General features: G+C 38.2%; 2 protein-coding genes across 8 annotated transcripts in view; both read right to left on the reverse strand.

The window, feature by feature from the left end:
- Positions 1–11,961, reverse strand: part of LOC127440768 (gastrula zinc finger protein XlCGF57.1-like) — an 80,649-nt gene extending 68,688 nt beyond the window's left edge. For 2 of the 6 annotated variants that reach the window (XR_007897188.1, XR_007897187.1), the window contains exon 1: positions 11,003–11,961. Coding sequence is in view for 3 of the 6 variants with exons in the window: in XM_051697623.1 (XP_051553583.1) it covers positions 11,003–11,087 (85 nt within the window). In the remaining 3 variants the exon portion in view is untranslated. The remainder of the gene's footprint in view (positions 1–11,002) is intronic. The other 4 variants (XM_051697623.1, XM_051697624.1, XM_051697622.1 and 1 more) reach the window with 4 other exon arrangements.
- Positions 11,962–23,536: 11,575 nt separating this feature from the next.
- Positions 23,537–26,983, reverse strand: part of LOC127440736 (oocyte zinc finger protein XlCOF6-like) — a 29,141-nt gene continuing 25,694 nt past the window's right edge. For both annotated transcript variants that reach the window (XM_051697540.1, XM_051697541.1), the window contains exon 3: positions 23,537–26,733. In XM_051697540.1, coding sequence (XP_051553500.1) covers positions 24,770–26,733 — 1,964 coding nt within the window. In that variant the 3' untranslated portion in view covers positions 23,537–24,769. The remainder of the gene's footprint in view (positions 26,734–26,983) is intronic.

Consider the following 26,983-nt stretch of genomic DNA (forward strand, 5'->3'; position numbering starts at 1 on the left):
TTTTTTTTAAGAAATCTTATTTGCCAGAAACATCTAATAATGCATGATGATTCAGTATGATTTTTAAAGGCTTATACCATGGCCTACATGTGATAAGGTTTCGGTGTTGATTTGCTCTTCAACAAGACACTCTCCTCCAAAATTTCTTCATACATGTCCAGCAGTGATCCTGTTCGGGTCTTCTTCTCTGGTGGATCCTCTGTGCTGGCATCCCTGCGCTGATCATCACTGCCCATCATTTCATCCAGGACTTTAAGCAGCAGCTCGCGGGTACTCCTCTTTTTATCGTCAAAATACCGGTCTTTGAATCGGGCATCGAGCATGGTTGCAACTAAATAAAGTGGTTCAGTTTGCACACCATTGAAACGATCACTGACTGCTTTCAGTAGGGTATTTTTGGCTGACTGCACTCCTCTGTCTGTGTCACTACTCTTGCCAAGCAGCCATGTCAGTGCCATAACAGCGGGAATCACATCAGCTGCAGACACCGCTGCAGAACTGATTTCTCTGGTCAACTGCTCAAAGGGGGCAAGTAGTGTGACCATGTTTTCTTGATTTCCCGTCAAAGATGCAGGAAGTTAAAATTCAGCAGCATATGCACCTAGTGCCCTTTTCTGCTCGACCAAGCTTTGCATCATGTAAAACATCGAATTCCACCTAGTTACGACATCTTGTTGAAGTCGTTTTGCTGGCATCCCGAGCTCTTTCTGTATCCCTTGTAGGCGACTGCATGCAAGTTGCAAATGCCTGAAATGCCCCACCATTCTCCTCCCTAAGGCCACAACATCTGCAATGCTGCATTGCGATAGGACACCTTCATGCACAGACAACTGCAGCGTGTGTGCCATGCATGGTAAACTTGGAACACCAAACTCCTCCACTGCTTTTGTCATGTTGCGTGCATTGTCTCGTAGCACTACATGCAAGTTCTCTTTGGGGATTTTCCACATCTCAATCATCCCTTCAAACGTGGACGCAATCGTTGCTGCTGTGTGAGAGCCCGGGCACTCTTGCGAGTGCAGAATAGCCTTTTTAAGGATGAAATCCTCGTCAATCCACTGGGCAGTGAAGCTCAACATACTGACAGGAGTTACACTTGATGTCCAGATATCCGTTGTAAAGCTCACAGAAGTAACATCAGCGAAGAGCTTCTCTATATGGACATTGCTGACACTATACAGTTCAGGTAAGTAGCAAGGGCTAGGCATTGCATACTGTGGCTCTAAGTAGTAAATCAATCTGCGAAAGCCTACATCTTCCACCACGCTAAAGGGCTGATTATCAAGAGCAATCATTTCAATTATTTTTTTGTTGAGAGCTTTCACCTTTGGGTGGTCGCTGCTGAGGTTATAATGATCGGGATGGCGATTCTTAAGATGCGTTATTAAATATGTGGTGTTGAAGGAGTGTGGATTGGCTCCTCACATGACTGATGCTTTGCAGTTATTGCAAATAGCAACTTTGCTGTAAGTCTCACTTACTGTAGAGTCCACACCGCTGACATGAACTTATCACTAACATTCCCTACAAACATTCGAGTTGTCGCCGGCACATAATGAAAACATCATCTTAAAATCTTTCATATCGGGCCGATGCCAATAATTAATTTTTAAGCCTTTATCGGCCGATTCCGAAGACGTGCCGATATTATTGTGCATCCCTAATTGCCAGATGAAAATATGTCTCTGGTGGTTAATCAGCGAACACAAAACAAGTTAAGCTGGTGGCATTCGTTTATTTTGTGCATAGAGACGCTGCAGCGTTGCTATGACTATACTTGTCAATCATCGCAATTGCAGAAGTCAGTTCTGTATTCCGTACACACATGGCATTCAAATTTAGGGGATTCACTCCTGCATTCACGGCACAAAGTTCAAACTCGCGTGAACTGTTTGAATTCTACTGAGATTGGAGTTTGTTTGTTTTTTACCTTAAAGCGCTATGGAGGAAGTCAAACATCTCAAATGGAGAGAGAGCCTGACATTCTAACCAACACTGACGAGGAAAACAGCAAATGTTTCATGTGCGAACAATTATGTGTCAACAGTCATGCAGATTTTTTAAACTACACATCATCAACCTTAATAAAATTCAGTTCTAATTATGTTAGATATTAGAAACAAACTGGACATGTTTGCTTTCAGATATTCAAATATTCTCAACAGTGATAAATAATTTAGAGCCAAATTACGTGTTTTTTAATATATATGTTTTTACTTATGGATTATTTCCTTTGTTGCCTTGCTTTCAGAAGATGTCAAGTTTTTTGAGGAAAGTTTATAAGAAAAATAAAAATATTAGTCAACATCAGACTGAAATGTGGCATAATGTGAAACTTAGCATTATGTTAAGGTTGATTTAAAACCAAATTAAATATACAGGTGCATCTCAATAAATTAGAATGTCGTGGAAAAGTTCATTTATTTCAGTAATTCAACTCAAATTGTGAAACTCGTGTATTAAATAAATTCAATGCACACAGACTGAAGTAGTTTAAGTCTTTGGTTCTTTTAATTGTGATGATTTTGGCTCACATTTAACAAAAACCCACCAATTCACTATCTCAAAAAATTAGAATATGGTGACATGCCAATCAGCTAATCAACTCAAAACACCTGCAAAGGTTTCCTGAGCCTTCAAAATGGTCTCTCAGTTTGGTTCACTAGGCTACACAATCATGGGGAAGACTGCTGATCTGACAGTTGTCCAGAAGACAATCACTGACACCCTTCACAAGGAGGGTAAGCCACAAACATTCATTGCCAAAGAAGCTGGCTGTTCACAGAGTGCTGTATCCAAGCATGTTAACAGAAAGTTGAGTGGAAGGAAAAAGTGTGGAAGAAAAAGATGCACAACCAACCAAGAGAACCGCAGCCTTATGATTGTCAAGCAAAATCGATTCAAGAATTTGGGTGAACTTCACAAGGAATGGACTGAGGCTGGGGTCAAGGCATCAAGAGCCACCACACACAGACATGTCAAGGAATTTGGCTACAGTTGTCGTATTCCTCTTGTTAAGCCACTCCTGAACCACAGACAACGTCAGAGGCGTCTTACCTGGGCTAAGGAGAAGAAGAACTGGACTGTTACCCAGTGGTCCAAAGTCCTCTTTTCAGATGAGAGCAAGTTTTGTATTTCATTTGGAAAACAAGGTCCTAGAGTCTGGAGGAAGGGTGGAGAAGCTCATAGCCCAAGTTGCTTGAAGTCCAATGTTAAGTTTCCACAGTCTGTGATGATTTGGGGTGCAATGTCATCTGCTGGTGTTGGTCCATTGTGTTTTTTGAAAACCAAAGTCACTGCACCCGTTTACCAAGAAATTTTGGAGCACTTCAGGCTTCCTTCTGCTGACCAGCTTTTTAAAGATGCTGATTTCATTTTCCAGCAGGATTTGGCACCTGCCCACACTGCCAAAAGCACCAAAAGTTGGTTAAATGACCATGGTGTTGGTGTGCTTGACTGGCCAGCAAACTCACCAGACCTGAACCCCATAGAGAATCTATGGGGTACTGTCAAGAGGAAAATGAGAAACAAGAGACCAAAAAATGCAGATGAGCTGAAGGCCACTGTCAAAAAAACCTGGGCTTCCATACCACCTCAGCAGTGCCACAAACTGATCACCTCCATGCCACACCGAATTGAGGCAGTAATTAAAGCAAAAGGAGCCCCTACCAAGTATTGAGTACATATACAGTAAATGAACATACTTTCCAGAAGGCCAACAATTCACTAAAAATGTTTTTTTTATTGGTCTTATGATGTATTCTAATTTTTTGAGATAGTGAATTGGTGGGTTTTTGTTAAATGTGAGCCAAAATCATCACAATTAAAAGAACCAAAGACTTAAACTACTTCAGTCTGTGTGCACTGAATTTATTTAATACACGAGTTTCACAATTTGAGTTGAATTACTGAAATAAATGAACTTTTCCACGACATTCTAATTTATTGAGATGCACCTGTATATATATATTTTTTCTATTCTGACTACATTCCAAGTTCCAAATAAAGAGATAATTATATAAGAGGAAGTCATTTCATTTATAAAGTAATTAATTAAATTACCATATTATTCAAAAATAGGCATTACAATATGGTTAATTAATATACAGTATAAACCAATTTGTATAGATTTAAATTTATATATTTATATATAAATACACAGTTGTGTTCAAAAGTTTGCATACCCTGGCAGAAATTGTGAAATTTTGGCATTGATTTTGAAAATATGACTGATCATGCAAAAACACTGTCTTTTATTTAAGGATAGTGATCATATGAAGCCATTTATTATCACATAGTTGTTTGGCTCCTTTTTAAATCATAATGATAACAGAAATCACCCAAATGGCCCTGATCAAAAGTTTACACACCCTTGAATGTTTGGCCTTGTTACAGACACACAAGGTGACACACACAGGTTTAAAAGGCAAGTAAAGGTTAATTTCTCACACCTGTAGCTTTTTAAATTGCAATTAGTGTCTGTGTATAAATAGTCAATGAGTTTGTTAGCGCTCACGTGGATACACTGAGCAGGCTAGATACTGAGCCATGGGGAGCAGAAAAGAACTGTCAAAAGACCTGTGTAACAAGGTAATGGAACTTTATAAAGATGGAAAAAGATATAAAAAGATAACCAAAGCCTTGAAAATGCCAGTCAGTACTGTTCAATCACTTATTAAGAAGTGGAAAATTCGGGGATCTCTTGATACCAAGCCATGGTCAGGTAGACCAAGAAAGATTTCAGCCACAACTGCCAGAAGAATTGTTCGGGATACAAAGAAAAACCCACAGGTAACCTCAGGAGAAATACAGGATGCTCTGGAAAAAGACGGTGTGGTTGTTTCAAAGAGCATAATATGATGATACTTGAACAAAAATGAGCTGCATGGTCGAGTTGCCAGAAAGAAGCCTTTACTGCGCCAATGCCACAAAAAAGCCCGGTTACAATATGCCCGACAACACCATGACACGCCTCACAGCTTCTGGCACACTGTAATTTGGAGTGACGAGACCAAAATAGAGCTTTATAGTCACAACCATAAGCACTATGTTTGGAGAGGGGTCAACAAGGCCTATAGAGAAAAGAATACCATCCCCACTGTGAAGCATGGTGGTGGCTCACTGATGTTTTGGGGGTGTGTGAGCTCTAAAGGCATGGGGAATCTTGTAAAAATTGATGGCAAGATGAATGCAGCATGTTATCAGAAAATACTGGCAGACAATTTGCATTCTTCTGCCAAGTTGACACTCCAGTGGTTACAGCAGAAAAGGGAAGGTTCTTGAGTGGCCATCACATTCTCCTGACCTTAATGTCATCGAGCCACTCTGGGGAGATCTCAAACGTGCGGTTCATGCAAGACGACCAAAGACTTTGCATGACCTGGAGGCATTTTGCCAAGACGAATGGGCAGCTATACCACCTGCAAGAATTTGGGGCCTCATAGACAACTATTACAAAAGACTGCATGCTGTCATTAATGCTAAAGGGGGCAATACACAGTATTAAGAACTAAGAGTATGCAGACTTTGAGCACAGCTGTATATATTAAAGCCCGACCGATATGGGATTTTTGAGACCGATACCGATTTTAGAGGGGGAAAATTCACCATTTATTGATATATTTAATTTTTGAGCTGGAATGAAAATAGACCTTTTCTATGTGGATTGTGCACCAATATGACTATGCAAAGGTACTCAGAAGGCTGCTTTCTTAAACAAATATTTTTAACAAAGAATATTTGACAATATTATACATTGTCAACAAATTCTAGAAATGAACACTTAGAAAATAAAGAATAAAAATACAATAAATAGCTAAATAAACATCAGTACTGTATGTTCAGTATCAGTCAGTTGCTGACCATTTAAATAAAGAATAAATTAAAATTATAGCTAAAAAAGAATCAGTACTGTATCAGGGTTTTTCCTGCATAGAGAATTATGAGGCTGCCACCTCTGTCAAATTTCATGCCACTTCCGACTGTCAACGAAACTCAGGCAGGCAGTCAGGTGCACAGATAGACCCTAAGTGGTGCTCAAGCACCCACCCTCTATCACTAGTTAAGTGCCCTTTTTTTTGCAAGTCATTTCTTATTTTTTAATTTATATTTTAGTTTTTATTTAAATTTGGCCCTTGGCCGTTTCCATCCAAGGATTTTTTGCAAAGTTTTAGCGCATTAAAGTAAAGCTGATAGAAACGCAAATTATCGCTAAAATTTCACAAGTGTCGACATAATATTTTTCTGTTTAACTCTAGTGCATAAACTCTATGTCGATACTTCAAATATCGCGAAAAACTGGTTTGGAAACACTTTTTGTCAAGAAAATTGTCAGTAACTCAAAAATGTAGTGTCACATGAAAGAATTTACCCCAATTGTTAGCCAGTGTTGACATCATGACAACAAGGTATACATCCTTAAAGCCAATTTACAGTACCTGATTATGGATTGATCTTAATGGCATATAGATCCAATGCTGCAAACATGACACTTCCAGGAGTGCCAACACAAATATCTTGTATCATGCACATCGACACGTGCACGGAAGAACAAATGAATGGCCACTGTTTGTGATTAATTTAATCATGGTAGACATCCATTTATTAAAGTTGCTTTTCCACACCATTCAAAATAATAGACGGCAGTCACGGAATTAGCCCACAATACAAAAAAACATATCATTTCTGTGCACAAAGATGTTTTAAATTAAAAATAAATTCACAATACTAGGAGAAAAGCTTCAGTGTGCTTTTTCAGAACACTATCAGCCAAATTCTATAAAATTATTGTTTAGATTACTTTTGAAAAATTGCCGGCAAAATTCCCTGTATTAAATTAAATAAATTACCAAACGAAAAAGCATTAAAAAAAAATTACCAAACGAAAAAAAAAAATATATATAATATATATATATATATATATATATATATATATATATATATATATATATATATATATTTTTTTTTTTTTAGACCTATAGACCTATTGCCTTTTCTTTACACAAACTTAAATTAGCCCTGTTCTGTAAATGAAAAAAGTCGGCTGAATGACATTCTTAGAATAGATTATAAACTATCAGAACTATTTGTCCAATGCTGAGTTCACTTTCAGAAAAATTTTGAAAATTTTAAATCTAACCCTCTTTACCTCGGATCGCATTTGCTGAGCTTCTTCAGAAAATTTAAATTACATTATGATGCTAAAATTAATTTTAGATGACAATGAATTTCAGTTGGTCATTAAAAGTTGCTGGACAAAGATGTGGGACATAATGAAGTTGTGATGGCAATGCTTTAGAATAGATGATTGTTCAAAATAGTCTATTGAATATCAGGAATGTATTATACTGAATATGTAAACCCTGATATTACACCGCATCAATGTTTCTTTAATAGCTGTGCACACAGCATATACACATCGATGGATGGTCCTTATACTAAGACTGAAAGTTTCCCCCACTGCTTGGTGCAGGTTGCCACCTTGAACAGGGCCATGATGGGTCGGAACTGGTGGCAACCTGCGATAGGTGCAACATCAGGACCAATATTACAGTCCTATCAGAAGGGCAACTGCTCCCTTTTGATTGCAATTCCTCGTCTTCTGATTGCATTTATTTGTGAAATTAAAATGACAGTAAGCTGGCTAATTTCAATGAATTGTCTCAATACCAAAACTTCGGAGGAAAACAAATTAGGGACATCTGGGAGGCGAATTAGCGATAAACACACATTTCTGTATGGAAACGGCTTAAGGGCAGATTTCTTTTGGGATAAACCAAAACGTATGCGACAAAGTGTTTTTTTAGGCATGATGTCTTCACGCACACCATTTTTATCGATAAAAGGCCATTTGATTGGAAACAGGCAGAAGACGGCAAATTTCGAAAAATGTGTTTTACGCATTTTCACTTTGTCGATAACAAAATAGCGTGAAAAGTGGATGGAAACTAGGCTACAGTTAACGCATGCAGAACGAGTGCCCCGAGGATCAACATCGAAGTCTACCTGACCAGCCTTCATTTGTGACAGCCAGGTAAGGATAATGTTTGCCCTAAACTTCGACATTGTTTGCCACTGCTGTGAAATTAAACCACTATAAAAAAAAATCTCCATAGAGCCAGCAGAACTTAGGCAATAGCCCTCCATTAAGCTTAACAACAAGCAAGCTAATCAGGCGCTGGCTCAAAACAGCATCGTGCAGGATCGGAAATGCTCCCAAAATTCAATATTTGAATTGCTCCTGTTTGACTCGTTTTTTATATTGATAACATAAAATAGTCAATCCTCTGTGGTCACCGGAGGCGCCGGTGCGATCAACTGACTTTTTCCCCTAATAACAGCAGAATTAAATACTCGAATGAAATAAAAATAAAGGGTTTACTTTTATTTGTGTACACTCACAATTACAGCAAAACGTTGTGGTTTTGTAAAATAAAGAAATCATACAGGATGCGCTTTCTGCCATCTAAGTCTCCGTTAACTTCTGTCTGGAGCGCGTCACGAAAATGAACCGAAACTCAGCGTATTCTTGCCTCGCAGACATGAGAAATATGTCTATAGAAAGCTTGAATCGTCTACTTTTAAATGAACCAATTTAAATTGAAAACAAATATTCTCCGATTGTGTAATCCGTATGAAACCAACGAGAGGTACAGTCTTTCCCGTTTGAGCTCATTATCGTTTTTGGAACAAGACACACTTTGAATTTACCTCAGAAGAAGAGCGTGATCCAATACGGCCTTTCTAACACAAAAAGTGTCTCACAAAAGTTAATTTTGTGAGCGAAAACGGGAGTCTACAAAATCTATTCTGTGTTTCATGGCCTTATTTCAGTGACTTAAAAATGACTAACCACGCATAATCTTGATTTTCTCAAAAAAAGCAAACGTACATCTCATGTTTGGAGGCTCTTATGTTACAACACTGCTGAGAAAGTGATGCAGTTTATTTATTCATTTTGTTAATTATTCATGCTTGACATGATGACTACAATCCTGTCAACTGTATCTGGGTAAAACATTTTATTTTCTCAAAGCAAGTTATGGCATTTGGAACCAAGGTAGCCTTTTTTATCAAAAGTCCAAAAAACTCTCCAAACAAGTGATCTGAGGGTTTTACTGAACCTAAGAACTACTTACATTTGTAAATGCCACAATAAACCAGAAACATAATTACACAGAATAAGTAACAAGTAATGAGATCCAGCACTGTTTCAGTTGCGCGCATGGTAAATCAAGACCTGCCGATCTAAGCGTTCAGTCCAATCCAAGCTGTAAAACAGTGGCCGATTGGTCTCTACACATCGTCCCTTCCCACCATACCCACCCACATACCTGAGATCAGAGATGATCATATTATCGGTTTAAGAGGTTAATCAAGTTTGCTGTTTGTTAACTATAAATGAACACATTAGCTGTTATGTTGTATTTAATGTTGAACATGTTAGCTTTTTTAATTAAATATGCTATAAGTTTATAATTGTCATTTTTTTCAATCATCTAATTATTAGAACACCTAAAATGTGTTGCTTGTGCTTGCTTCAGCCAGTGGAAGGCATGGTACAAGTGTATGTGTGCACATGATCAGGATGGTACCACCTCTGCCTCATTTTGAGCCAGGAAAAACCCTGTGTATGTTTAGTATCAGTCAATTGCTGAGCATTTAAATAAAGAATAAATAAAAATAAAATAAATAGCTAAATAAACATCAGTAGTACTGTTTAGTATCAGTCAACTGCTGACTATTTTAATACTACAAGTCAATTAGTGGCAGGTTGTAAAACAAGGAGCATTTACACCTGCCAAATCAAGAGATAAACAGCGACAGCGGTGCTACGCCGTATTCTGCTATACAAGTTAAGGGGAAACTTTCAATGGTGGAAAACCAGACTTTTAAATACTACATTTTGTAAATGCAACGACTGGAATTGCTCGGTTGAAGAGGGTACCAAACTGTGAATCCTGAACAAAACAGTTAGGTGAATACATGTTTACACATTAGCTTCCACTCAGCTGACAAGGTATGAAAGTAGCTATGTGGTTAGGTAGTTAGCTATAAGCTCGTTGTCATGGAGAGTAAAAGATGGACGTTGTTTATTTACTTTCCAGCATTGCGTCTCACCAACTAGATAACAACATAGCATGAAATCAACACTCAACAGATACAATCCACCACCACACCGTTGTCTGCTGAGCTGCAAAAAGATGCTCTTATGCTTACCTTTCAATCTGCTACGTTACTGACTACACTGACAAAATATAGCTGGCTAACATAGCAAACAGATGTGATAAACATGAGTGACATGGTTGTCAGGGACAGGGTTAACGTTATATTAGTTATACTGAAAAGAGAAAATGATGGGGTCATTGTTTATTAACTTGTATTTCACATACTAGTTAGCAACTTACCAGTAAGACACCGCTTAACTTCGCACTGTCTGCAGAACCATCGTCAGCTCAGCTCTGTAAACAATGGAGTCGGAGTGCGCTCTGCTGGACAAACTACGTTATGACACCAATTCTAAATCACCCCAAGCATTGCTTTCTGCATTATATGTTCTGAAAAAAAAGTTTTCACATCTGCGCATATCGGAAAACACATATGCCGATACCGATAAACCAAACTAATATATAATTATTCATATCGTGATGTAAGATTTTGGTCATATCGCCCACCCCTAGCTTATACTTTAAATGTTAATGATGCACTTCTAATTACAGCATGAGTATGCTTGCATTATTTCCCTTTGTCAGTACTAACTCAGATAGACAGACAGATAGATAGATGACAGACAGACAGATAAATAGATGATAGACAGACAGACAGACAGATAGAAAGAAAAGCATAGGGAAATTATGCAGTGAAATTTTTGATGTTAAAATATATATATATATATATATATATATATATTCACAAGGAAGCATGCCCGATACTAAATACGCATGTCATGACCCTTTTAATGCACCTCAACATAGATTTTGAAGAATCAAGAATGGACACCAACCTCTTTGATCCTCAGTATCTTCATTTTTATTAAGCTGCAGCTCTGGATCACTCAAGTCTCCACTCTTCTCTTTTACAGACTTCATTTTGTAATAGTATTAAAGTCAGAGTTGTTCCTCTTTATATGCCACCTTACTCCTCTTTCTTCACCTGTAGGATGATGGGAATATTTCCAGTATTTATAAGTTCATATAAATGTTTGTACATTTAACTTATTTAGCTGTTTAACTTTGGTTTACAAATTTACACGTTTGGTGGTCAAATATGAAAATTCATAACTCTACATACACAAACACATATAAGTGCAATGGACTAGGACAAACTGTTTTTTTTACACAAAAAATTGTGATATACTCTTTAGTGCTGAATGATACTATATTTTTTTATTACTCAATTCAGTTATATTTGTTGTTGGGAGTGGTGAGGCATACTGAAAAAAGGAAAATGTGCAGGTTCAGATAAACTCAGAAGTGGTCCAGGAGCTATGACCATTGTGTCCTTGCAGTGAACAAGACATCTAACCTCACGTTGCTCCATGAGGACTGTCCCTGTAACAGCTACAATGCACTTTAGATGTAAGCATAGGCTGAATGACATCATTCTATACTTGCATAATACACATACAGTAAATATAACTGTGAACATGGTATTTAACGCATTTAATTACATAACAAATGGAAACTGAAATAAATCAATGCCTTACACACATAATTACAGTGCTAAATGCACTGAATACCATAAGAAAACTTTTGGGTTAAATAGGAACACTTCACATGATAGAAGACACCTTAATTGAGGAATACCTGGAATGGCTTTGGTAATTACTTACAGTGTACCTTTACAGTACTTAATGGTAATTACTTACAGACAAACAGTATCTCAGGAGATACATGAAAGAAAATATTTGAGGCACAATAAGCAGCCCTGTGATCAGCACGCTACTTCCTGCTGGAACTGAACAAAATGGCGGCACAACCGGTTAATAAAATGATTTCAAAATAAGAGTCCGCAAGCTAGCGAATTGGTGGGAACAGGGAATATGTGCTAATACTTATGGGTCATTGACAAATAAGGTTGTCCAAGCTGTTAAAAATAAGAAATCTTTTAAAAATCTAGTTTAAACACGTGTGTCAAGTTCTTAGAAATGTAATCTTAGTGTCTAATTTGATTTCATGAATTTCTGAAAAACCTTTATAGCATTTTCTAAAAAAAAAAAAAATAATAATAATAATTTTTTTAAACTTTTATGTGGTGTAACCATCAAGTAAAAGTATAATAAAACTTTCCTTGCACCTTAAATACATGAGAGTATAAACAAATTAATAATAAAAAAAAATAAATAAAAATAAAAAAAAACGTTTTCAAACACACTTTTCAAGGTAAAACAAAAGGCATATATTTCTTTATAAATATATACATATATATATATAGAGAGAGAGAGAGAGAGAGAGAGAGCGAGAGAGAGAGAGAGAGAGAGAGAGAGAGAGAGAGAGAGAGAGAGAGTGCTTAGTGCCCTTTTCATAGAAATATCAGATGTTAAAAACAAAAAACAAAAACACACTAAGTCCTGGGGGTCTAAAGGTGCCCGCTTTGTTTTGTGCTTTTTGTCAACATTAACACTAGCTACCTACATGTTGGTTACACCACATGACTTTGATTTGGTGGACAAAAGCGTTTTTAAATATTAATCTTATTTTAAAACACAATTGTTTCACTGTTTTTTATTTTTTTATTTTAAAGAAATAACAAAAAAAGAGTATTCTGCACTAGTCATGCCAACAAAAGTTTTTTCAAGAATTACAGCTTTTAATCAGACTTTGACTTTTTTTTCTTTTTTCTTTTTTTTTTTTACTCTCTCTGTACACCAAATAACATATTTTACTTTAAGCCCCAGAATATATTCAGAAAATATTCAAGGAGTAAAGTGTATTAAAGTAAATGTTTTGTGTGGAAAACATTTTCTATGTATTTTAAATTTAATAGACCTGGACAAAAATTTTTTTTTTAAAAAATTGCATCACGTCATTGACCCTTAAACATGGCCATAATATTCATCTGTTACCCCCTATTATTTTGTTTTATGATGAGTGTGAAAAGAATCCACATTATGATCATGAAAATGGCTTTGCTCTAGATCGTTCTCTCACTGTCACACACAGATTTTTTCTACTCCTATAGCCGAACTTATGAATGTTTGGGCTGTTTCTATGAAGGATGCTCGACAGTGGTGTAAAAAAGGTTGTTCTGCACACAAAATTGTTTCATGGGCGAAACCCTGAAAATTTTACATGTTGTAACTGTACAATTGTCATAGCAATATTTTACTTTCTGATCTCTTTTTTTAGGTACAGGGGGTAGAATGAGGTCATGGTTCACTAAAGATCTGAGGGGGTTAAGTAGTCTTTGTTCTATTTAACCAAACCTATTAAAATTGTAATCAGGTGGAATTAAACATTGTAAATACTACAACTTGTACTGGGGTCTTAAATGTCACCAAATTGTAGGAATGACCCTTGCCTTACATTCAGGAGCGTGTTTGGTTATTAGCAATAATTAATAATTATCCAAGATAATTATTAATTATTAAAATCAATAGAATATTGATTAGAATTAATGTTAGCTTTTTAATCCTTTAAATCAATAATCATCACAGATAACCATCAATTATCAAATTCAATAGAATATTAATAAGGATTAATATCGCCGGGGCAATGCCCTGGAATAAGAGACTAATAATCAGACAGTATAGCAGTCTCATTATAGTATTGTTCTCTTAGGAATGTCAATGTCCGGAGAACATCGACATTCAAAATGAAAACAATGAAGGCTTGAATCCGAGCACTGACATCCCTTGCCAGCCCTTGACACAGGCGTATGCAAAACAAACCAAAACATTTCTCTTTAAAGTATAACAAAGTTTATTGATACAATAATATCAATTAATAATCAATACAATGTAGTCAATAAACTTCCGACTTCCAACTACAAACTAAACAGTAATATGATTAGATATGGTAACAAAATAAGCCTAAAATACATTAGAGAAAGGTATTGTGTGTGTGTGTGTGTGTGTGTGTGTGTGCGTGTAAGGAATGACGCGCACAAAATGGCAGACGTGGCTCTCGTGGAGTGTACGTCACGCGAGGTTTCCGGCCAGAGAATATGTCCACGAATGTGGGTGGAGAGAAAGCAAACGTTTAGTTTATCACTCAGAGATGCGGTGAAGGGGTCCTAAACCGTCCCGCAGTCTTTGGTTCTTTAATGGAAAACTCAGTGTGTCGGTCTCACCCACGATGGCGGAAATACACAACAGTCCAACGTGGCTGGACTACAACGCAGCAAATCTCATTCGTGGTAACAGTACGTTACAGTAATACCTTGAGTATTATTAGCAGCAATGAGCGGACTCGACGGTCCGTAAATTGTACAAGCAATAACCTTGATACACAAGAATAACATATCTAGGATAAATAATCTATCTCTGCCCAGACGTAAATCTCTTACTTGAATCGCATGAGGACGTGGGTAGAATGTGTGTTCATCCGTCGTTTGACTCCAACTCGGTTCCTCGAGGCTCAGGTGATGACGGGAGGCCGTTTCCTTGCTCTGTCGGCAGGCAGTACGGCTACCGATTCTCGGCGGGCTGGCGGAAAAATCATCGAAGTCGACTCGGTTGAAGAGGGAAGAGAAATCTTCTTTCTTCACTTCTGCAGGCAAACAGGTGAAGACGCGGTTTGCTCGGCAGTCTCCTTCGGATCCGTTAGCGTGTTTGGTGGAACACGGAGAAATCTCAACTCGTCCAGCAAGTGGAGATTGTATGGCCAGAGTTCCAAGTCATACGTTACTTCCTTTTGCAACGAGGCAACACCTGAGAGCAGCAGAGCTACGTCTAGGCATGGCACGCAATGTCGCTGTAAGCAACACCCAGAAGGATCTCGGAGGTTTTTCTACTCCCGATGACGTCATGGTTGAGGCTGCGTTCTGTCGTGCGCCTCATCCAATAGGAGTTGAGAGTTCGATCTTTCAGAATTTCATACATAGTGTAAAGTGAGCAAGGCTTCATGGGATTTGTAGTCTGTTTTGGACTCCCTTTGTTTGATTTTGGCATGGTTGTTATCAGTAAGGCTTTATGACTGTATGTAGACCTCAGTCATTCTATACGACTGCATGTAGGCCTGACTTTGTCTTATATCTGAATACATGAGGCCCAACACCCTGTTACAGTTGCTCCAGTCTCCCCAACATCTGTATCATCTATCAGTGTGTTTTAACTCCAATGTCATGTGAAATCTAGATAAATATACATTCATCCAAAGAACTCATTAAAACACCTGCAGTCATTAACATTTAAACATTTTCATGGTTACTCAAAGCCTGTTGAAATAAAAAGCAAATTTAATGTATAATTTTTTTTTAAATAATTCATTACATAGTGAGCATTTGCTCCCGGTCTAAATTGCACCTGCCACACAGTGAGGCTATTTGCACTCCAAAAGTCTGATGGAAATACACAACTTAAAGTACACCTCTACTTAAAGTAAAATAAAAACAGGAGTCACGTGACACCATGCGAGGATCGAATGTGTGAACGGCAAGCTCTGCGTACTTTGCAATTTTTTTTTTTTGTCCTTTTCCACCCAATTTAGAATGCCCAATTCCCAACACACTTTTAAGTCCTCGTGGTCACATAGTGATTTGTCTCAATCCGGGTGGCGGAAGACGAATGCCAGCTGCCTCCACGTCTGAGACCGCCAAACCACACATCTTATCACATGGCTTGTTGAGCACGTTGCCACGGAGACATAGCACGTGTGGAGGCTTCATGCCATCCACCGCTGCATCCACGCTCAACTCACCACGTGCCCCTCCGAGAACAAACCACATTATAGCGACCATGAGGAGGTTACCCCATGTGACTCTACCCTCCCTAGCAACTGGGACAATTTGGTTGCTTAGGAGACCTGGCTGGAGTCACTCAGCACGCCCTGGGATTCGAACTAGCGAACTAGCGAACTCCAGGGGTGGTAGCGAGCGTCTTTTACCACTGAGCTACCCAGGCCCCGCGCACTTTGCTAGTTTTAACACTTTTAATGACATAAACCGGTGAGATTCGATACACTCTGTTCCATAACTGTTCTAGGAGGACAATATGTCAAAGAATTCAAATGGAGGGAGTAAGTCATCTTGTGGTACTCACTTTGCAGCCGAGTAGACCGGCTCACTGAACATTTACTCTTTGAGGATACTGAGTGCTTTTTTTTTTTTTGTGCTGGTTCCACCTAGCGGCTGGAGCTTATTTTGTAGAATAGCACACCTTCAGGACAGTTTTATGGATGAATCTACATGCTCTTTGTGTTTATTCCACCTATTGGCTGGAGTTTGTTTTATAGATTATCTTTTGCTATGTAATTCTGTCTCACAAAATTTGTATAGAAACAGGGCGTAATCCGACGGCAAAGTTGTCACGGGGGGCTCTCGTTGGCGTACATGGACTGTTTGAGTTTGGAGGGATGGACGCCAGTTGGCACTGTCTTGCGCAGGGTTAATGCACACGTTTTTCTTTTTTCTGTTTGTTCTGTTCTGGGGGAAGTTCAGGTTTTGATGGTTACACCAATGTTGGAATGTGGTCTTTATAATCTTGTTTTTGACACATGATCTATTTTTTCTTACATGTCAAAATGTCAAATGTTAATATGAGTGGATTGTCTCTCTCCACGTGGAATGTGAATGGGTTGGAGCACCCCATAAAAAGAAGGAAGGTTATTTCTCTTCTTATGCGTAAGATATATGATATAGTGTTTCTTCAAGAAACGCACCTTTCTCCACAGGAAGCTGAAAAATTTGGAAAGATATGGGGTGGGCATTTTTTTTATAGTGCTGGCTTGAATAAGAGCAAGGGAGTCATTACGCTAAGTAAACATCTACAATTCAAATGTCTCAAAGAGAGTAAAGATAAATTAGGAAGAGTCATTATAGTTTTAGCTGAAATTCAGGGACAAAGTCTTATTCAGGCTAATATTTATGCACCTTACGTTGATGATCAGGATTTTTTATAGATCTTGACGGGATGTTGCAAGCCGCTAGCTTGCAACATTGGGAGGAGATTTTAATCTTTTGATGGACTCAGTCCTTGATCATAGTGAAGCAAAAGTGTGCAAGCCCCCTAGAGCAACATTGGCGCTTCACAGGATGTGTTAAAATCTTGGTCTTACAGATATTTGGAGACTTTTGAACCCATCTGGAAGGGACTATACAGTTTTTTCATCAGTCCATAAGATTTACTCTAGAATATTTATTTATTTATTTATTTTACATGTAAGTCCCTCATTTCATCTGTTGTTGATTGCTCAATTGGAAACGTTTTAGTCTCAGATCACGCCCTGGTGTGTTTAGAGGTGTTACCACATATGGAGAAAAAGAAATCATACAGTTGGCACTTAAATGTATCCCTTTTGCAAAATCCTGAATTCCAACAAATGCTAAAGACAGAAATCAATGTCTTTATGGAGACCAACTGGTCCTCAGTATCCTCTGTGGGCGTGGCTTGGGAGGCAATTAAGGCAGTTCTTAGGGGTCAGATCATATGCCTCATTCACCCAAAAATCCAAAGCACAAGAACTCGTGGAAGTGGAAGGGAATATTAAAAGTTCCAAGGCAGAGCTTAAGCACCGAATGTTGTCTAATAGCCTTAGGGAATTTACCTGATTGAAATACAGATATAATTCTATTTTGTCACGGAAGGTGGGTTTTGGCTATTCAGGGCAAGACAGTCATACTTTGAGTCGGGGGACAAAGCAGGGAAGCGTCTGGCTAGATATATAAAACAGAGAGAGTCTTTTTCTACCATTCTCTCAGTAAAATCTGCTGGTGGTGAAATATTTACCTCAGCCATTGATATTAATAATGCTTTTAAAGAATTCTATCTTGATCTCTATAGTTCCACGTCTTCGTCTACTAATGAGGATATTTGAAATTTTGTGAAACCATTAGAACTTCCTAAAATGACGACTGAGCAAAGGAATTCTCTTGATTCTGAGATAACCTTGGAGGAGCTTGGCGAGTTAATTAAGGCCTTGCCTAAAGGCAAGACTCTGGGGCAAGATGACTTTGCTGCTGAATATTTTAGATCTTATGCTACAGAACTGACTCTACTTTTGCTAGACGTTTATACGGAATCATTAAAGAATGGAACGCTTCCGCCAACCATGATGCAAGCCCGGATCAGTCAAAGGACAAAGATCCAAGTGAGTGTAAGAGTTACCATCCAATTTCCCTGATCCAGCTAGATGTTAAAATACTGTAAAAAATTCTGGCTAACCAATTAAGTAAAGTTATGACATCTTTTATACATATAGATCAGGTGGGGTTTATTCTGGGCTGTAACTCTTCTGATAACATTAGGCTTTTCATTAATGTCATGTGGGCAGTGGTGAACGATCAAACTCTGGTCGCTGCCATCTCACTTGATGTCGAAATGCATTTGATATGGTAGAATGGGATTATCTTTTTAAGAATTTGGAAATGTACGGGTTCGGGAATACCTTTATTGGGTGGATTAAGTTACTTTTTAGACACCCGGTAGCGGCAGTTCAAACAAATGGATTAATTTTAGATTATTTTACTCTGGATAGGGGCACCTGGTAGGGTTGCATTCTTTACCCCTGTAACAAGGTTAAAATGGGGGGGGGGGGGTTGCTGCTCTTCCGGCCCCACCTGCCGGCCACCTGGATGCAGAGGAATGGCTGCCATCTGCGAGGAGAGGAGGGGCTCACTGCTGGCCGCCTGGAGCGGTGGAGCCACTACCAGGGGCGGAGGGACTCTCTACCGGCCGCCAAAACGCAGAGGGGCGTTCTATTCGCCAGGGGTTGGAGGACTTGCTCCAATCTGCCCGGGGAGGAGCGGCTGTCATCCATCAGAGGATGGAGGAGTGATCGAGGACCAGGCAATGTCGTGTCTGGGAACTGGCGAGCAAGTTTTTTTCTCTCTCCTCTCTTTCTCACTGTCGCTCCGCCTTGCCTTTTCCCCAGAAGTTTCCAAGGATATATTAATGTTCCAATCTTAATTATTATTATTAAATTTGGTTTAACATTTGATCATCATATTTAACTCTATTTTATATTGTGCTCATTCATTCGGATTCCTGTTGCTTAGAGAGTCTCGAGCCGGCAGAGTACACGGATCTGACGGTCACAAATATGCCAGTATTGGTCATTAAAACAGTAATTAACTAAATACTAATTAGATGGCTGCTCATGCTTGCCCTTTTATCTAAAAGTATTTTGTTTAGTCCCCTTAGATAGTAAACACTTAATTAGAGTAACATTATTTCTACCCAGAGGTCATGACCACTAAATTTACAAAGATAGACCAACAATACCTAAGTTAAAATAGCTTTATATAATCATGCCATAGTTTCCTATGTACACTTAGCTAGAAAATATTACAATAACCAGAGGTTTAGACTTCACCCTATTTAGGCTTGGTCGACAACTTAAACCTTCAAGTACACTTGAACTAATGCCAATTTGTTAGTCAGAGCTCTAAAGTCTCAATCGGTGTGCCCCATGCTCCACTCAGAACTGAGCTTTAGTCCGCTACTAACCTGGTCGTATATTTGCAGAAACATGGACTTAACATAATCTACTAAAGACAATAATTTCAGAGCAAATCAGAATAAACTCAAATGTAACAATTTATTTACCAGGTAAAATAATACATTCATCAATTCCAATTAGACAATAATAAGTCAAATGTAAACATTTATCAAAACATATGGAATAAGAATTGCATACCTGGTAGAGAAAAACTACACACAGCAATTGTGCGGGAGATCTGACTACAGACTCCCCGATTCCTTTATCATCTCTCCTTAAGTACCAAACGATTCTATTGTTATTTCAGATGTGTGTGTTTGATGTTATTCAGGATTTGGTTTACAATTTGGGAGGCTGTAAAGTAGGCCTTTGAAACATGTGACTGAGTAGGTCGTTTGATGTTACAAAGAATGCACCTAATCTGCATACAGCATCTGGTCCCTGTGAGAGACCTGGGAGGGGCATGTCCCTGATAGCAAGCAGTATTTTACTAAGTTCTTAAATCTTACTTGTGATTTGACTTTGCTGAAAGGGAATGAGACTGTTTTACCAGTTGCACTGAGACCTCTTGAATGATTCCAAACATGTATGATCAGAAAACCTTTTACATTAAAGAACAGGATAAGTCATAACTTAGTTTTTGGTGACTCTAAAATGACCTGAGGTGAGTTTTGTAAGAGAAGGGGGGGGGGCAGATGTGAGTGAGATTTGCGTTTTATGGTCTTTACTCAGTAGGGTGTGTTGTCTCAGATGGAGAAGCTCTTCTGTGTGAGAGTTTTATGATGCTGATTCACGCAGAGTTCTTTGACTTTTACCGGAAATAGCGCCTTTTGGGCATAGACATTCTGGTGCCAGCCTTACAGTCTAAATCCGAAGCTTTGGCTCTGACAGCGTACTGCCTGGTAATGGCTTTTCAGCCAGGCACCTTCTAGTGGCCCAAACAGGGCATTAAGTATTTGGGTATTTTATTCCTAGCTAATTTGTGTGATTTATTTAATTTTGACCCTTTAATAAAAAGGTTTTCGAGCAATGTGGGTAGATGGGCTTCATTACATTTATCAGTGACTGGGAAGGTTAATGTTATTAAAATTAATTGTATTCCAAAATTCAACAACCTGCTAAAATCTCTCCCTATAGATGTCCCCCTCTCGTATTTCAAGTAGTTTGTTAGCATAGCAAAGTCCTTCATCTGGAATGGTAAATGTCCCAGATTACATTTCAGTAAGTTACATAGGCCGACTGACAAAGGTGGGCTAGGCCTACCCAAGATTTTGTTTTATTATTATGCATTCGGTCTAAGACATTTGGCTCATTGGTCACTTCTACCCGAGAGAGCCCCTCCCTGGTTTTGTATTGAAAAAGAAGTTCTTGCTCCTATTTCACCATTGCAAAGCTATCTTTCTATCAAACTAACCAGAGAAGTTAAGTTACACCCTGTTATCTCACATTTGCATTCAGTATGGACAAAAGTGTCCAGAGTGTTTAATTCAGACATTTATTTAAATGTTGCCTTGAGCATATGGCTGAACCCAAAATTATGTATTAATAAGTCCCCATTCTGCTGGTCAGAGTGGAATGTGAGGGAGGTTAATACACTCAGTGACCTATATGAGAGTGTTGAGATCCTTTGAAAATATGGTTCAACATTTTAGGATTCCCAGGTCTCAATTCTTTAGGTATTTACAGCTGTGCCACCTGCTATGTACTATTTTTGGGTAGCATACACACCTCCCTAAAGCGGCAGATACTCTGAGAGTGGTGATTACTGCTTTTGGAAAAGGTCATGAGGCATCAGTGTATTACTCCCTGTTAATTCAGTCTGGGGGATGGAGCTTCAACTTTTCTCAAGAGATTATGGGAGAAAGATTTAAACTTGGTATTGGAGGAGGGAATGTGGGCTAGGATTCTAAAAAACATCAAGTCTACATCTAGAGATGCAAGGGCGCACCTTGTGCAATTTAAGATTTTATTCTAGATTGTATAGGCTTGGTCTTAAAGACACACCCACCACCTGATGTCAATCAGAAGATGGGGACACAACCCATGTTTTTTGGTGGTGTGTTAAGATCCAATAATTTTGGTTTGGCGGTTTTATGTGTGACGTATTGGACACTCAAATTTCATTTTGCCCCAGACTCTGTATTTAAGGCGATGGGGCAGTCATAAATATAGGGGATAGATACATAAGAAGTTGGATCCTAGCCGGAGTTGTGATCGGCAGATGGATTATTCTTAGGGGATGGAAGTCGACTGGAGCAGAGATGTGGGTGGCAGCATTCGAGGAGGTAACATTTAGAAGGCTGGGAAACTTAGATTTGTTTAATAGGAAGTGGGGTAGATATTTGGCTTTTTTGGAGGGTTCTCTGGGAGGGGCAGTGGAGAGGGATTTGTAGTTTTAAATGTGTGTGTGCATTATTATTGTTTTTTGAAAGTATACCTTTTATGTTTTTTTTATGTTTCTAAATAATTATGACCACTGGGGTGCGTGTTTGTGTCAGGTGGGGGATGTTCGGGGGGAAGGGTTTTATTTTATATAAGTTGATTCCGTATTTTCTGTTATGTTCATTTAATTTGTTGAAGGGAATCAATAAAAATTGTTAATAAAAAAAGTTAAATAAAAACAATAAACATGCTGCAGTGATGCCACTATACTGTATGTTACTATTCAATTAGGAGTGCAAATAGACAATATTTGATAACATCATCGCCACACCCAGGGCTGGACTTGCACACGGACTAACCTGGGCTGCAGCCTAAAGCCCCAGTGTGAGTGGAAGCTGATCGAAGTGGGATTTAACCTGGAGGCAGGTTTTTTTTTTCTTCTGAAAGTCAGAGTGTCAGATGGTTTCGTTGTCTCAAAGAGATATAGAGATAAAATAGAAAAAAGAAAGAAAATTCTCTCATCATTTACTCACCTTCATGCCATCCCAGATGTGTTTGAATTTCTTTCTTCTGCAGAACACAAACGAAGATTTTAAGAAGAATATTTCAGCTCTTTAGGTCCATACAATGCAAATGAATGGAAGATCCAAATATCACATAAAGGCAGCACATAAGTAATCCATCAAACTCCAGTGGTTTAATCAATGTTTTCTGAAGTGAACCAGTTGGTTTGTTGTATGGATTACTTTTAGGATGCCTTAATGTGATATTTGGACCCAGATGATTATCGATCTTTCTTTATCAATCAATGTTTTCAGAAATAAATAGGGCTACTAGTTGCTACACCTAGTGTTGTCAAAACTTCACTACCAAGTCAATACTAAAATAAAAAAAGATGTAATGATACCTGTTTCTACATTAGCAGTAGTACCGAAGACTGACTTATGTGATTTAAATGCGAAAGGCTGCAATCTAAGTCAGCATTCAAGCTGCATTCATTAAGTGAACGTGTGAAGCAGACCGTTCATACACTGGAAACTCCACAGACTTTGAGAATCTTTCACTTTGTAGGAGATGAAAGAGCAGAGCACTATTCCACTGTGAAGCTCATATTACACGTAGACTATATATTTATTTAATTAGATCACAGCAATTGTGCTTTAACAATCACGCTGTTTATCCATTAGAAGTAAAACTTCCATCAAAACCAAACGTCAAAATAAAAGCACAATTAAAAACAGAAGCTAGATGCCTGAAATTGAAGAAATTGCAACAGAAATATATTACAATTGTATAGTAAAATGTAATATTCACTGTAGTAATATTCATAGTAATCATAAATAATGATTAATGAATAATGATAATACAAATGAAGCAATATATCACAAGCAAGAGTGCATTTATACTGAATGAATGTTTGTTAAAACACAATGGTATGTTAAAAAGTAATTCTATTTCATTTAATGTTCTATTTTTTACTTGTTAAAAGTTTTTAAAAGTTAAGTTGGATGTTAAGAGCGATGTAATAAAGAGACCTGAGAGGCAGCTTGAATGACTATTTATTACAATTACTATTTATAGACATATTCCATCTTATATAATATCTAATATAAAATCTTATTCATTTTTCATATCAGATGAGGACCCCAAATTCGAACTGTAATTTGGCTTGTGAAATACTATCGTCACCGGTAAAATACATTATCATTCCACTCAAATCTGGAGGGTGTAACTCAATATTTAAGACATTTAAATGGGTGGTGCCCGAATAATCCAACTCTGGGAAAATTATTTTATTTAATCAATTTAAAGGTGCACTACTTTTGAAAGTTTTACTTCAAAAGAAATTAATAGTAATTTGGAAACATACTTTATGTATAAAATCATGCACACTCACATTAGATAAAAACACCAGTCATATAACGTTATAAAAGCCATTTTATTACACGTGGTGTAATGCGTCTCAAGACACCTGCATTCTGTTCTCTTTGTCTAGCATTTTCTTAAGCACACAAACATCTAGAAGGCAGCTGTGCCACTCAGGAGCACCTAGACCAGGTAAGCAAAGACACACTGTTTGTGTGAAGTTTCTGTTGATCATGGCAGATTGAATGATAAAGTAAAACCTTTTAAAGAGCCAATTCAGGTGTCTGCAAAACTGTCATGACTCATTCTGTAAAGTCCTGGCCGGCAGAGCAAGTCAGACTGCGGTAATCATCGGCATCCTCCATAGCCTAGCAAACTAAACCGACCGGCAAGTTTGATCTGTTGTTTGATTTGCAAAATTTCTTTAATGAATCAGATGCTAAATCAGCATAGAAAGAATGTGTAAATAAACAACACTTTCAGTGGGTGCAATTAATTCTTAGTGAATTCCCTACTGAATGTGTGACAAATTAACGTCAGTCAGATTTAAAAATAATACATAGTACTATATATCTAGGAATAGCCTATGCATTGGTTGCTTGGCCATCAATATACAGTATGTCATCATTGTACACTGACTGGATTTTATCTTTGAATTCTATATTTGGACTTTTTTTTTTTTTTCATACTGTGACAATTTTCATGTCACCTTTTTTAATGAACCAGTCAATGACCTGATTGGCTAAAGCTATTTCCATATGCATGGCAGTGGAATGGCTTCTCTCCAGTATGCACTCTCTCGTGTACTTTCAGGGCTCCTGGCCGACTGAAGCTCTTTCCACACAGTGAACACTTGTAAGGTTTTTCTCCAGGGTGAATTCTTTGGTGCATCTTCAATGAGTTTTGACCTTCATTTACATGTGATGTCAAAACTTTTTCCCACACTGATCACAGTCTAACGACTTTACTCCAGTGTGTAGAGAGTGCAGATGACATTTGAGAGTTTTTGAACATGACACACTCTTTCCACACTTTAGGCCCATGAAAGGCTTCTCTTCAGTGTGAATCCTTGCATGACGCTTTAAATGATGACTACGATTAAAACTCTTTTTGCAGTGAAGGCATGTGTATGGCATCTCACCAGTGTGAATTCTCCTGTGAACAGTAAGGTCACCTTTACGAGTGAAACTATTTCCACACTGAAGGCATGTGTATGGCTTCTCACCAGTGTGAATTCCCATGTGCCTATTAAGGTTTGCTTTGTGTTTGAATCTCGTTCCACACTGGAGGCATGTGAAAGGCTTATCTTCAGTGTTTCCACACTTGAGGCTCATGAAAGGCTTCTCTTCAGTGTGAATCCTTGCATGACGCTTTAAATGATGATTACGATTAAAACTCTTATTGCAATGAAGGCATGTATACGGCATCTCACCAGTGTGAATTCTCCTGTGAACAGTAAGGTCACCTTTACGTGTGAAACTATTTCCACACTGAAGGCATGTGTATGGCTTCTCACCAGTGTGAATTCCCATGTGCCTATTAAGGTTTGCTTTGTGTTTGAATCTCGTTCCACACTGGAGGCATGTGAAAGGCTTATCTTCAGTGTTTCCACACTTGAGGCTCATGAAAGGCTTCTCTTCAGTGTGAATCCTTGCATGACGCTTTAAATGATGATTACGATTAAAACTCTTTTTGCAATGAAGGCATGTGTATGGCATCTCACCAGTGTGAATTCTCCTGTGAACAGTAAGGTCACCTTTACGTGTAAAACTATTTCCACACTGAAGGCATGTGTATGGCTTCTCACCAGTGTGAATTCCCATGTGTCTATTAAGGTTTGCTTTGTGTTTGAATCTCGTTCCACACTGGAGGCATGTGAAAAGCTTATCTTCAGTGTTTCCACACTTGAGGCTCATGAAAGGCTTCTCTTCAGTGTGAATCCTTGCATGACGCTTTAAATGATGATTACGATTAAAACTCTTTTTGCAGTGAAGGCATGTGTATGGCATCTCACCAGTGTGAATTCTCCTGTGAACAGTAAGGTCACCTTTACGTGTGAAACTATTTCCACACTGAAGGCATGTGTATGGCTTCTCACCAGTGTGAATTCCCATGTGCCTATTAAGGTTTGCTTTGTGTTTGAATCTCGTTCCACACTGAAGGCATGTGAAAGGCTTATCTTCAGTGTGAATCTTTGCATGACAATTAAGATAAGCTTTACATTTGAAACTCTTTCCACACTGAAGGCATATGAAATGCTTCTTTCTAGAGTGAGTGGTTATGTGCTTCTTAAGGTCTTGATTACAACAGTAACTCTTTTCACACATAGGGCACTGGAAAGGCCTCTCTCCAGAGTGAGTTAGTTTGTGCTTCTTAAGGCTGTATGCGCAAGTGAAACTCTTTCCACACTCATGGCATGTAAAAGGCTTCTCTCCGGAGTGAGTGGTTATGTGCCTCTTAAGGTCTCGATTACAACAGTAACTCTTTTCACAAATAGGGCACTGGAAAGGCTTCTCTTCAGAGTGAGTTAATTTGTGCTTCTTAAGGCTGTCTGCACAAGTGAAACTCTTTCCACACTGAAGGCATAGGAAAGGCTTCTCTCCAGTGTGAATACTCGTGTGATTATTAAGGTGTTCTTTTTGTGTGAAACTCTTTCCACACTGAAGGCATATGAAAGGCCTCTCTCCAGTGTGAATTCTCATGTGATTCTTAAGTTGTCCTTTTTGTGTGATACCCATTTTATACTGAAGGCAGGTTAAAGATCCTTTGCCTTTAGCCTTTTGACTTCTTTTTTGTGAGGAATATTTTTCTGAATTATTAGGTGTCCAGTACTGATGTTTCTCCTCCATTTCATCCAGTTCTTTACTTTCCTCTTTCACTTGCATCAAGTCTGAAATAAAAATATATGAAATAGTCAAAATCAATTAACCCCTTACATATTGAAGGCAAGATTTCCCTCCTAATGGGCCAACAGAAAATACTTATTACACCAAGAAAATAAAAAAGTTGGGTTAATTACATAAATGTCTTTTATAAAAATAAAAAAAACTTTTGAGATACAGTGCATTCATAAAGCATTCAAACCCCTTCATTGTTTTCACATTTTGTTATGTTGCAGCCTTATGCTAAAATGCTTTAAA

This window comes from Myxocyprinus asiaticus, chromosome 5, assembly GCF_019703515.2.
Source record: "Myxocyprinus asiaticus isolate MX2 ecotype Aquarium Trade chromosome 5, UBuf_Myxa_2, whole genome shotgun sequence".
Taxonomy (NCBI): domain Eukaryota; kingdom Metazoa; phylum Chordata; class Actinopteri; order Cypriniformes; family Catostomidae; genus Myxocyprinus; species Myxocyprinus asiaticus.